Raw genomic sequence first — 12,187 nt, forward strand, 5'->3', positions numbered from 1 at the left:
AAGTTTTAGCATCTGCTCTCGATCACGACTGCACAGAAAGAAAAGATCAGCAGGCGGTCACCACACGCTGTCACTCGCTCGCCGCTCCGCTTTGTATGTCACTTTGATGCTCCGCTTCGACACGTCGCTGCGAAGCGCCGCTTGGGTTCCCTTCGGGAGCGGAGTTAGCTCGGGTGACCAGGTGACCGCTCCCTGCGGTGACAATAAAAATGATACTTAATCATACTAAATACTAATCCTTGAAATTAGGCCACATCTGCAAAATCAAAACTGTTAATTGGAGTCCTGTACGAATTTAAGTGGATTTTTGCATGCGCTAATTTATAATTTTTTTCTGATAAATAAAAACCATTTTTCCAAAACCAGATATCATTCCTTAAAATTAATATTTATTTAATACTATGATTTTACCTAAATAACATGTCCCTAAAACTTCTGTTCAACTTTCAAATGTAGACAGACGAATTCTGCATGTTGGTGTACGAATACGACTTTTTACTGTATTTAAAAAGTTGTAAATTCGGTTTGGCAACTGACTTTTTATGATTCATTTCAGTAGAGTACAGAAGTACAGAATGTGTGAAGACATTTTTTACAAACACAATCGGTTTTGCAATGATTTTCCACAGAAAGTTGTTTTATAATTGATGCACCGGTCTAATACGCCGAAGAACCTCACTGAATGCGTCTACATGGCTGGACGACATAGCAACGGTTACTAGCGTGGCTCGCTTGGAAATGCTGTTTACAGGCATCTGAAAATTCGACACGCAATTTCATTACCGTTTTCCGGTTTTAACCCTCACTTTTATTGAACAAGAGCTGTAATTTGCCACCAGCTACCGGATTTGCAGAGTATTCCGACACACATAGCACGTATAGTTATGAAACAGAAAAAATCAACCAGAAAAGCTAGTAGCAATTTAACCCACATCTATTTGAACGATAAAAATATTACTCAAATCGTAAGTACATATAGCACTTATCATACATATTGCAATTGCACATACGGCAATAGCGTAGAAGTGTGAATTCAGGGTCGAGTCAATGAAAAAAGGACGTGCTCTAATTTTGTGCTTCATATAAAGCACACAATTCAATGCTAGAGAATATTGGAATTTTTATGATTGCAGATTTCAATGAGCAATGAATTGAATTCAAAATCAATAATTTTTCAAATAAAATCTAACTTCTACTAGGACGGGGCCGCACTCCGTGTCACAAACTCTCTATATATTTTGCCCATTAATTATTCCTCTTTCTATTGTCATCGTTGTCAGCATAGAACCGAAGTAGTTCTTTCTATCGATTTTATCTTTTGTGTTTGAAATATATACTACGGTTTTTATAGCTCTTTTTTACATACATCCATCAAAATTTCCTTCTTCCAGTCAAACATCTATCCAACCAAACGAATCCAGGTGCTTTACCTGCACAACAACCAGATATCTCGGATCGAAAAGCTCGGAGCTTTTACACATTTGACTCACCTGTACCTGCAATGGAACAACATCCGGAAGATCGAAAACTTAGACGGCCTAAAGAACCTGAAACAACTTTATCTAGGTTATAACAAAATTACCCGAATGGAAAATTTGGAGAGCCTGAAAAAATTGGAACAGGTTCACATCGAACGACAACTGCTGGATGGATCCGCCCGTTTTGAGTTTGACGAGGAATGCGTAAAGGCGTTGGCGGTGAGTAATTCTTTGATTGTACCATTACAATAAATATTGTTTTGCTTTGTATAACGTAGAATCACCTGAAAGTGCTGAACATAAAAAAGTTACGGCTCACAGAAATGTGTTCCTTAGAACCGCTGTGGAAATTAGAAGTTTTACTGGCCTCCGAAAATAATTTCAAGTCTACAGAGGATATTACACCGGCCATCAGTGCGCTATATTCGCTGCGCGTTCTAGATCTTCAGGGTTGCCTGGCGCAAAAGGACGTTCACTATCGGGAAAAAGTTACGGCCGCCGCGGGACACAAACTATGTAACATTCAACCGCTTAGTGATCACAAACAAAATAACATCTGATGAACGTATATTTCAGTGCTACTGGACGGTAAGACGATATCTCAATCAACGCGTAATTTCATCAAAAACTTTCAAACAATTAAACTGGAGAAAAAACGCCGTGCCGCGGCGAATGGCGAAGAAAAATCTGCCGGCAAGACGGGAAATACATCCAAATTCTCGGTAGACAGCAGCAGCGGCAGTGATTCGGTGGGTCAAGTCGGCGGTGGTGGTCATCACTTTCCGGCAACCAATTCGCTGTTTCAGCTGTCTTCCCGAAGACCTGCTCCGGTGCAACGAATCCTGCGCAAGCCGGTGCTGCGTTCACCCATACTGATGAAAACGATGTCCGCGCACTTTGGGGACGATCGGCTCCATTCGAGGGGAGATTTTATGGTTCGACTTGGAAGCAACGACTTCGGCAGCGGGGACGCCACGGCTGGTGTGATGCTGCAAGGTAGGATAATGAAGGCCGAACTACCGGTGTTCAAGGAGAAAATACGAACGCAACGGAAGGTGCAGTCGCTGCCGTCTATTGACTAATGAAATCTACCTAATAATTTGCTGTGATTAACGTTAGTGAGTTTTGGGTGGTGCCTTGACATAAAATTAGAATTGATTGAAGGGAATTAATCAAAATTTCAATACATTCGAAAACCCGCAGAAGTTTTTGTAATCTTTTGTAACTATTATTTTGCACTGTTCTTCAAAACTATTTCAACAAAATTTCGTTTTGTATTATTATGGAAAAATGGCACATTTATTTTTATAACATAATATACACTGTGATCTGATTTTTTTCTTACTCTTTTGTGGCATTTACAATTTGTCCATCATTTCCAATCATTTTATACTAATTTTCATTGTTTTACTTGCAATTTGTAATAACACAGAAACTTTTCTTTTGCACGATAAATAGTTCTGCATGGTTTTACTTAGTGTTTTTTCTCGTTTTACTTAGAGCTTCTTTCTGGGTCTTGCTTGTTTTGTTCTAATCTTAAAAGAGATTTTGAGTGAAATAGATGCAAGTTTTTTTTGTCTGCTTAGATCCTATACGTGTTTGATACTGAACAATTTCCATTCGCATTTGTTTGCTGCTGTGTAACTTTGGATTATTATTTGTCACTGGTTGTTGGCTTACATTTTAGATAGATAGTGTTTCATTTGTGTCTATTGGTTGTCTACCTAACGCATACTGATGAAAAAGGCGAAATCAAACAAATGAAGAAGAAAATTAATATAAAACAATGTGAAAATATATGCCAACCAAAATGAGTTGTGCCTCTCTCTTTTTGTTTTCGTTTCCTAGGATTGCTCTTGGTTTCATAGTCAAAAATGGGTAGAAAGGGTAAGCACAGAACTACGAAACACATTCTTGCCCTGTATCAAGATCAAAAAGTGTCGATTTATGTTTACCCCCTAAAAAAATTTACTCTAGCTTCACGTTCGAATACAAAACATTATAAAATATATAGTTTTTTCCCATAAAAATACCTTTTCATTTGCGGTTCTTATCGACGTCTGTACGATTCAGCTTGTTTTAAAATTAAGTTAATAAAAAATAAACGTTTAAAATTATGTGGAACAAAAAAAAGAAATATTATGCTTTGTATGATTTTTCCGCTTTACTTCATCTTTATTTTATTTTATACAATGAATAATACAGTTTTCTATCTTAACTCTTTCTTTCTCTGTGATTTCTTAGCGTACGCATAAAAATATTGATTTCGTTCATTCTTGAGACTTTAGCACGTTGTCGGTTGTTTCCTTCTTTACTACGTTTTTACGCCTCGCTACTTGTTGAAAATATAATAAAACTACCGATATAAAACTACGGATAAATTTAAAAAAGGAAACTAAAATAAAATTAAAAATAACTAATGATAAAATTTTCCTATGCTTTGCTGCTTTTGCTGTTTGAAATAATATAAATCTGTTCTCTGTTTCCTGTCATCTACTTAGTAAACTAACTAAAAAAATATTAAGTAATTTTCTCGTTAAACAATACGTTTGAGAAAACAAACCGCTTTTTCTGGGGTGCGGAAAAGCGAAGACTATCTCCGACTTTCGGAAAAGGTTCTGAAATCTTTAGTTTCTAACTGTGATGCTTTATGAGGCCGTGTTGTAGTGTTGTAGCTACCATTGAATTTGAATATCTTACTGAAAATACACAATGTCAGTACCACCGACCGCGCAGTTGGACGACTTAACAAAAAAAAAAGGTTCGTCTTCTACTCTTCAACCCCTAACGACGACGCACCGCACCTGTAGTTTAGTTTACACATTTCTTTGCATAGATTCGTCATCCTTCGGTCTATATTTGTCACACACACGCAAGATTGTTACAGAGAGTGTGTAAATATCGGTCTGGGGCCGGCATTAATTTAATATATCACATGAAATCATTTCTCTCTTGGTAAAAAAATAAACAAAATGAAACGGATAACTGGGCAATGAAGGATAAAAGAAGCCTTTTCGGGAGATTCCATATTTTAAAGCGTTGTCCAGACCGCACTACTGTTTCGAGTTGAATTTCATTTATACCCGAAAAGCGAGTTAAACTTCCCAAAGCTGTTCCGACGGAACAGTTTTTCATCTGAAAGTTTATTCGGCAGTAAAACAAACAAGTTTACCAGGCAAACAATGCTTCCAAATATAGAATATCCGAGTGATTCCCAATGAAACCATTATCAGCCTCTATTAGGAGGAGAAGTATAGCTTGTTATAAGCCGGCGAAAAGCTGCGGTTTCCGCTGAAAGCTTCGTTCTCCACTGCAAAACTTCCCTACCGGATTCCAGTACTATTTTTGTCAGCCTAGCCTAGCCTAGCCTAGCCTAGCGCACTGACTAGCAACTTTGCTACGCAGGTGCTTCCTTCTTTCGCTGGGTGAACAAAATAAAATAACGCTAACGCTAAAGTAATAGCAAACTAATAACTCAGCAGAAATAAATCTACTTTTTTTAAGTATGATTTCAGTACAAATGAAGTACAAAAAACTCAATTTATGGACAGTTGTTGCTGCAAGGAGCAAACTTCAACAGGGCGTAAGAAACTGGCAGACACCGAGAAATTTTAAAATAAAATAAAGAAATTGGATAATAATCTACAAGGTAATTGGAGGGTTGCATGTCAGTGCTTTTCATCAGTGGGTTGGCTTTACCCAAATTTAAATGTTATTTGTTTCTCATCAATCAAAAGCAATACAAGTGGTTTCGTCAGAATGTACCTTATTTTATATCGTCACAAAAAATGGCCTGCTTCCTTACCGGAACTTAATCCTTTGGATTACTTTGCATGATGATACATGCTCGGAGAATTCGGAAGCATAAAAGGTCACACTTTGGAAACATTCAAGCAAAGTTACTATTTAGGACAATATGCCTCAGTAAACCGTGCACACCAGCTGCGACGCACGCCTTCGATTGAAGAGAGAGAAAAGAACTGAGTTTCTAATTTGTTGTTTGTTGACATTGAAGCTATAGTTTGGTTTTTTGAATGTGATGTACTGACAAGCAACCCTAGCCACCCTGTAAAGATAAGTAGACTGCGCCGAAAACATGCAAGTCACAAATGGACTGAAAGAAACTTGGGATGCTTGTTGTATGGGTATATAAAAAGTTGTACACTAAACAGTTCAGAAACATACACCTGTTCACAGCTAATCTGCGCCTAGTCATGCCATGTTTTAATAGATTTTCATGGGACAAAAATGCGTAGAATAACATTTCCATGTCGAGAAGTTCGTAACGAATGTTCTGCAAAGTGAAGCTTCCCTGTCATTAACCCTAGCATCCTAGTTCCCTCCTAAAGCATTTGCAACACAAGATCTAAACCAAACCTTAAATGAAAATGCCTACAGTACAGCGTCTATGATTTGCTCTATTGCTTCGCGCCACCTGTTGTATGTGTGTGTCTAACTCAGTCGTATGATTGCAAATCTGGAAAGTGTGATATTCCGCTATGATTGCTTAACAATTTGGCTTTCTCAGAGCGCGAGCACGATTCCTTCCTAATGTGTGCGGGAGGGAGACGAAGCGCAATACTGTTTCGTTGTAGTGGATGGTGAGCGATAGTTTCTGTCAGAAGCGAAGTTTCGGTTGGAGAACGGAATCCCGGCGGCTGATCGAACATAGTGTTCCCTTGTTGCCACAACTTTAATCTGTATTTCCAAAATACCAAAACAAAAATAATGCCTGGAGATTTTCAAACTGCGCTCCATGCAGCAACTCAAAAATCTTTTCTCAAAACCAGGCTTGTTTTTTTAATTTCACTTCGAATTTTCACAATCAACCGTACTGCGTTAGTCAAGCAGAATACGAAAAAGTTATGTATGGGACACTTTAAGAGCTACTTATAACTACAATAATAACTGAACTAAACACTACTGTATCTTTTGAATTTACGGTCCTGAAGACGACTGCAATCCCTTTAGAAGCTCCATGGCTCAATAAATACAAGATAAGCTCAGTAATATTGTAACTAACAACTAGCTTTACAAGTATGCCATGTATAACTTTTTCACATTCTACTCGGTTGAGGCGGTACAGTGAAATGATCACAGTTTAAGCGGGATGAGCTTGCTCAAAACTGCTGAAAATGAGTCTCATAAAGTTGTTGCAGTAAGGGAACAATAACTAAAATAAAAAAAATTGGTTTGCATTCGGTTATTAACATTTTTAGTAGAGTCTTTGTACCTTTGAACCTAGATTGGAATATAGTAGTACAAAAGTAATCTAGAGCCTACTTATTGCGTCGATTGAAAATCAAAATTGCTTTTCATTCATGCTGGCTTACTCGTCATAGTTTTCTCGCAAAACTATATTTTGAGAGCCAATTTGAACAAGAAACAATCTTCAAACTTTACAGTAACCATCCGTCGAAATTACAATCTCCAACGAAAACATGGACCGCTTACCACTTCAGTACGTGATGTTCATGATGTAGGTACATTCAATTACTAATTCCCACTTCAATTTATCCATTAAAATACAACCATTCAATTAGTGGCTACTATTTTTATCCTTTGACAATTTAAACTGCTCGGTTTCTGCCTATTCTCTATTGTTTCTTTTCTTTTTGTATGCCCGTTGACTCCCGGAACATACATAAAATACCTGTGGTTTACAGTTTTTGTTTGAGCTGTTGTATTTATAGACCTTCATCCGATCTTCTATTTACGCTAGCTAGAGCGCTGCTTGCTTGATATGAATGGACGCCATTACACGCACACACGCGCGTACGCTAGTGAAATGTGTGTGTGCTTGTGTAACGTGACCTGCCTCATGTTTCTTTTTTTTTTGTTTGCTGTTAATTAAATACACGCCTACCGTCTATACATTTATTATTATGATTTTAGGACACAGTCACATTCCACCAGGATTTATCTCACAACCACATCCACCAGTCCACGCATTCGCACGATTCACCTACGGCCGTATATGTACATGTGTGCTGCTGCTTGCTGTGCTATCTTCGAATTAAATTATTTAAGCTATTATGCTATTGTGGTGGCCCAGGGTTGTGAGGAAGGTTTGGCGGCGGGCCCTGTTTGATCACAAATCCAAACATACCGAAAACATGCGAACCCGCACGCAATTTTCGAGTGTACGTGTGACGGTAGATGAGTGTGTTCAGGTTTGGTTTGCAGTGGTAGTAGTTGTAGTAATAGTGATAATAGTAGAAGTAAAGTAGTAGAAGTAGAAAGTCGATTGCATGCACATTGTTGTTGGTTGTTGGTTAGCAGCGCAGCCGAACCAATAGCCAGTGTTTGTTTTCACGTGGAAGGAGGGTACGCATTACACAAACGTTGGAAGAAATTAGAGAAGAAAAATTATGCTTTTAACATTACGGTTCGATTCGCTAATGCTGGTTGCACACAATTTCGCTGGTCTCTCTAGTGGTAGTTTTTGTCTGTACTCTTTTGCCAAATGTAGCGAAAATAGTCAATTTCTGTTCTTGATTGCCGCTCTAGGGACCGCTCTCATTCTCGCTCTTGCTTGAGGTTACTTACGGGTAGTGAAGGGTACGGTGTCTGGTGCAGTATGTGAGGGGGCAGTTTGGGACCATCCTCCGCTTTTTCCTCCTCGCGCCGCTTTAGGCATGCAGCTTTTGGGTTAAGGTTACGTTCTGAAAGAATAAGGTACGAATTTCATAAGTTCGTTGCTTTTTGAAGACAAATAAGATGTATTCTGCATTTACCGCGCACTTGCTGCTCCAACGTCATAATAACCTCGACGGCCATGTTCAGAATGCCGAGCTTGGTCTGTGGCTTGTCGGACTTTAGGTGGGACATGCACATTCGACCTAGCTCCTTTAGTGCCTCGTTGATGTCGCGAATACGTATTCTGTAAATAAGAATAGAACGGTTTATATTGATTCAAGTTTAGGATCGAAAATTTTCTCAAGCACGAGATAACGACTAATGGTTATTCTAAAAAAAATATGTACGATTACAGAACATTAAATCCTAACTTATGAACATCTCAGTCCTAATTAAAAAGTCCCAATACCAATCTCGTAGTCGCAGTCCTAGTCCAACAATGCCAGTCTTAGTCCCTATCCCAGTACCAGTTACTATCCCAGTCACACTATCCCAGTTTTACTGTCAAAGTCTCACTTCCAGTCCTCACTATTCCAGTCCCACTTTACAAATTCCACTGTCTCAGTCTCAATCTCACCCCCACAGCCCCAGTTCCACCGTCCCAGCCCAATTGTCCCACTGTCTCAGTCTCACTAACCCAGTAGCACTGTCCCAATTCTCACTGTTCCCAGCTTCATTGCCCTAGGTCCATCGTCCTACTCCGACTGCCCCATTTCCAACGTCCCAGCCCCAATCTCTCAGTCTAATTGACCTAGTTCTACCACCCCAATCCGACTTTCCCAGTTTCACTCCTACTGTATCAGTTCCCTACATCACTGTTCCAGTCCCGCTGCCCCAGCCACACTGTCCCAATTCCGCTTTCGCAGTCCCACTGTCCCATTTTGCCTCAACCCCACTGTTCCAGTCTTACTGTCCCAGTCCCACTACCCCAAGCCCACCGTTCCAGGCTCTGTTCCAGTCCCATTGTCCCAGTCCTACTGTCTCAGTCCCACTGTTGCAGTTCCAATGCCCCAATCTCACTGTCACAGTACTACCATACCAATCCCGCTTTCCCAGACCCACTGTTTCAGTTGCACTGTCGCAGCTCCACTCTCCCAGTACTACTGTACCAGTCCTGCTGTCCCAGTCACAGTAGTCCCAGTGTCCCGGTGTCCCAGAATCCTAGCATCCCAGTATTCGGCATTCCAATGACCAGTGACCAATTTGAGTCGGAGTTCCAATCCCAGTTCTTAAAAATAGTTTCCGACATTCATACTAACCTTTCACGGGCATTGTTGGCCTGCCTTCGTTCCTTTTCCTTCCGATCCTTTGTCACCGGATCGATATCATCATCATCGTCGTCATCTGCACTGGAACAACTACGCGAAGTTTTACTGGTAAGGTTTAAGCAATTACGAATAGATGAAGTGCAAACCAAACGTAGACACAAATACGTAACAAATGAAAAATGAAATGAAATAGAAAAGAAAAAGAATTGAATTACTACTAGGTACCAAAATCAAGACCAAACGCAGGGCAAAACTCAACAGCTCGTACAAAACGAAATCCAAAAATCATCAATATTAAAAACACAACAAGCAACAACTTACTACTTCCGCTGCCGCTTCGCGCCCTTGCTCGAGCCCGTTACCGAACTGCTCGGTTTGGTGTCCGAATCTGGCGGTTCCTTGCGTTTCTCTGAAGAAAGCAAATGAAGGTCATTCGTTAGTTTCAACATTCGTTCAACAACATTGTTTGCTAACTGACTCGTATTGACCGCGATGGGGGTGTTCGGTAATCTTTCCGTTTTCACCGGGACGAGCCCACTGGCGACGGCAGCCGCAGCCGACGGCGGTAAATCGTTGCCACTCGCATCCTGATGCAGCTGCGAGCTGCCGGGCGGTCCAATGATCGACGACCCTGCGCTGCCACCGATGCCCGCACCGGATGCACTGCCGTACGGTGAGCTACCGTCCAGCGAAGAGAGCGACACGCCAACCTGCGGTTCGCAGTGATTCCGCAGGATGTTGATCGCATCATCGAGACGCTCCTCCATGCGGGTACCCTGGAAGAACAACGGTTGCAAAAATGGGCATTAGAAAAAGGCACGTTCAATCAATGTTTCTCTTCTTGCAGCACATAAATCGATTTAATTATACTTCACAAATTTTATTGTGGTATTTTACCACTCAAATTTCATTTTCCATAGAAGTTTTTCACGGTTCATATAAGTTCTTACTTCCTTGAGCAGATTTATAACTATGCTAATCATCGCTTTTTTCGAATATAGAACGAGTTAATCAGCCTTGAACCTGGACTTTCCTCAACTCTAGAAAAAAATAAATCCACTTACCGTTCCGTTCTCAGAGTGTTCTCTAAGCAGTGACACAATTGCATCATCCAGCGGTTGGATCTCGGGCGAGTTAGCCTATACAGACACGTTTCGGTGTGTGGGTGTGGTTTGTTTGTTGGAGATACGAAAAAAAGAAGAAAAACACAAAAAAGAAATAAAAAACATGCATCAACAAAAACGTTTGATAGAAAGTAAAAATAACAACAAACGCGCTGGAGAAAAAAATGGCATCAAACGAGACAAGTGCAAGTGCAATAATATTCACCAAGTGAATGAGATAGGATAATGAATCAAGGTTCTATCAAATGACTGTCAAAGTTGCAATTCTCATAAGGGAATTGAACAACGCTTTCTTATCTGGAATATGACTTTAGTTAAAATCAAAAACCCAAAGCAAAAGCAAATCAAAATATGAGAAACAGCAGCATTAATGTCAAAAGTGAATTTGCATTATATTAAGAACGAAACAGATACAATCATGAAAGTTCTATCCCGAAGCAGCACTATTTTACAAGCAAGTTTGTTGTCTACTGCCAGGTAGCTCGAAATGCGAAGTATTGATCAGAAAAAAACCTGATGGAAAGCCTCTAGAAATTTACATAACGAATATCAAAACAATACTAAAACCATATTAACTTAGGCTCAACATGTATACAACAAAAACGTATGGTTTCTTTCGAACCACAGCAAAAACATCGAACATATAACATATCTTCTTATTAAAATATGCTTCAAGAGACGATATCCAAAGTCGGCGTCGATAAGAAAAAAAGACCGAAGACTGAACTGAAAGCATCATCAACGATTGGCAGAACCATGTGCGTGCAACGACAAACCCTTTGGATAGCCTATAAGAATGTTTCGTTAGACGTCGGGTCGACGCAATCAAAAGACCCGCTTTTTTTATAGATATCAACGCAGTGTAGGATACGGTGCAGCGAAATTAGCTTCTCTAGATTATCGTATTTTTCAAACCATGGGCCAATGAAACACGTCAGTTCTATGAATGGGTGAGCCACTCTTGAAAGGACTCTTGATCTTGATCTAGCACGTGTAGGGACGAGGAGTGAACTTTGGTCACAAACGAGCAAGAATTGGTCGACAGATGCAAGCGGTTCTTCGATTATTTATGGAGTTACGGAAGATATGCGTGCACCTACTGTACTCAAATTAAAGATGTTGTGGAATTTTATTGACGGAGTACCATTGAGACCACAAGCTGTAGACACTACTAGAAGAGATGCCCATCGTATATCTGGCGCAAATCTGGAAGTTACAGGGGGCCAGTCCCGGGCCCAGTGTGCCAGGCGACTCCACCTAACAGAAGGTGACTTGCGAGTGTCGATACGCTCAAAAAAATAATGACGTATAGCCCAGGACCAAGTGGTGTAGAGACGAGTTCTTGATACGGCAATTTGTTGTTTGAAAAATTTGTTTGCTCTAATCTAGCGGTGAATGTGCTGGAATCGTAAATTGAAACAGAAAAAAGCCTTGACCCTTCTTTATCGACAGACTTCAAAGCAAAGCCTAGGTGCTACAACTTTGTTATCGAAATTTAACCTTATGTTTTTATACGACAGACTTCACAGCCGGCTATTAGAGTACAGGACTACGGGGCTAGTGCAACAACCCTACTGACTCTATCTAGCAGCACCTCCGAGCCAAGATTTGAACATACGACATCTGGCTTGTTAGGCCAGCATCGTATTCCGAACCCAACTAAGCGGGTTGATTGGAA

General features: G+C 40.2%; 2 protein-coding genes across 4 annotated transcripts in view; one reads left to right on the forward strand and one right to left on the reverse strand.

Annotated features, from left to right (window-relative positions):
- Positions 1 to 884: 884 nt before the first annotated feature.
- LOC128744088 (protein phosphatase 1 regulatory subunit 42-like) lies at positions 885 to 2,560 on the forward strand. Its single transcript, XM_053840862.1, has 4 exons — positions 885 to 965; positions 1,392 to 1,697; positions 1,757 to 1,994; positions 2,055 to 2,560. The coding sequence occupies exons 1-4, from the start codon at positions 885 to 887 to the stop codon at positions 2,558 to 2,560; spliced, it is 1,131 nt and encodes a 376-aa protein (XP_053696837.1).
- Positions 2,561 to 2,775: 215 nt separating this feature from the next.
- Positions 2,776 to 12,187, reverse strand: part of LOC128741338 (protein daughterless) — a 78,415-nt gene continuing 69,003 nt past the window's right edge. For all 3 annotated transcript variants that reach the window (XM_053837098.1, XM_053837097.1, XM_053837096.1), the window contains 7 exons: positions 10,450 to 10,524; positions 9,864 to 10,161; positions 9,707 to 9,794; positions 9,377 to 9,490; positions 8,216 to 8,361; positions 8,028 to 8,143; positions 2,776 to 7,561 (listed from right to left, as the gene is read on the reverse strand). In XM_053837098.1, coding sequence (XP_053693073.1) covers positions 7,517 to 7,561; positions 8,028 to 8,143; positions 8,216 to 8,361; positions 9,377 to 9,490; positions 9,707 to 9,794; positions 9,864 to 10,161; positions 10,450 to 10,524 — 882 coding nt within the window. In that variant the 3' untranslated portion in view covers positions 2,776 to 7,516. The remainder of the gene's footprint in view (positions 7,562 to 8,027; positions 8,144 to 8,215; positions 8,362 to 9,376; positions 9,491 to 9,706; positions 9,795 to 9,863; positions 10,162 to 10,449; positions 10,525 to 12,187) is intronic.

This window comes from Sabethes cyaneus, chromosome 3, assembly GCF_943734655.1.
Source record: "Sabethes cyaneus chromosome 3, idSabCyanKW18_F2, whole genome shotgun sequence".
Lineage (NCBI taxonomy): Eukaryota > Metazoa > Arthropoda > Insecta > Diptera > Culicidae > Sabethes > Sabethes cyaneus.

Coding starts and splice junctions, on each gene's coding strand:
- LOC128744088 (XM_053840862.1), top strand. CDS start 885: ATGAAACAGAAAAAATCAACCAGAAAAGCTAGTAGCAATTTAACCCAC. Junction 966..1,391: donor ATAAAAATATTACTCAAATC/GTAAGTACATAT, acceptor TCCTTCTTCCAG/TCAAACATCTATCCAACCAA. Junction 1,698..1,756: donor AATGCGTAAAGGCGTTGGCG/GTGAGTAATTCT, acceptor TGTATAACGTAG/AATCACCTGAAAGTGCTGAA.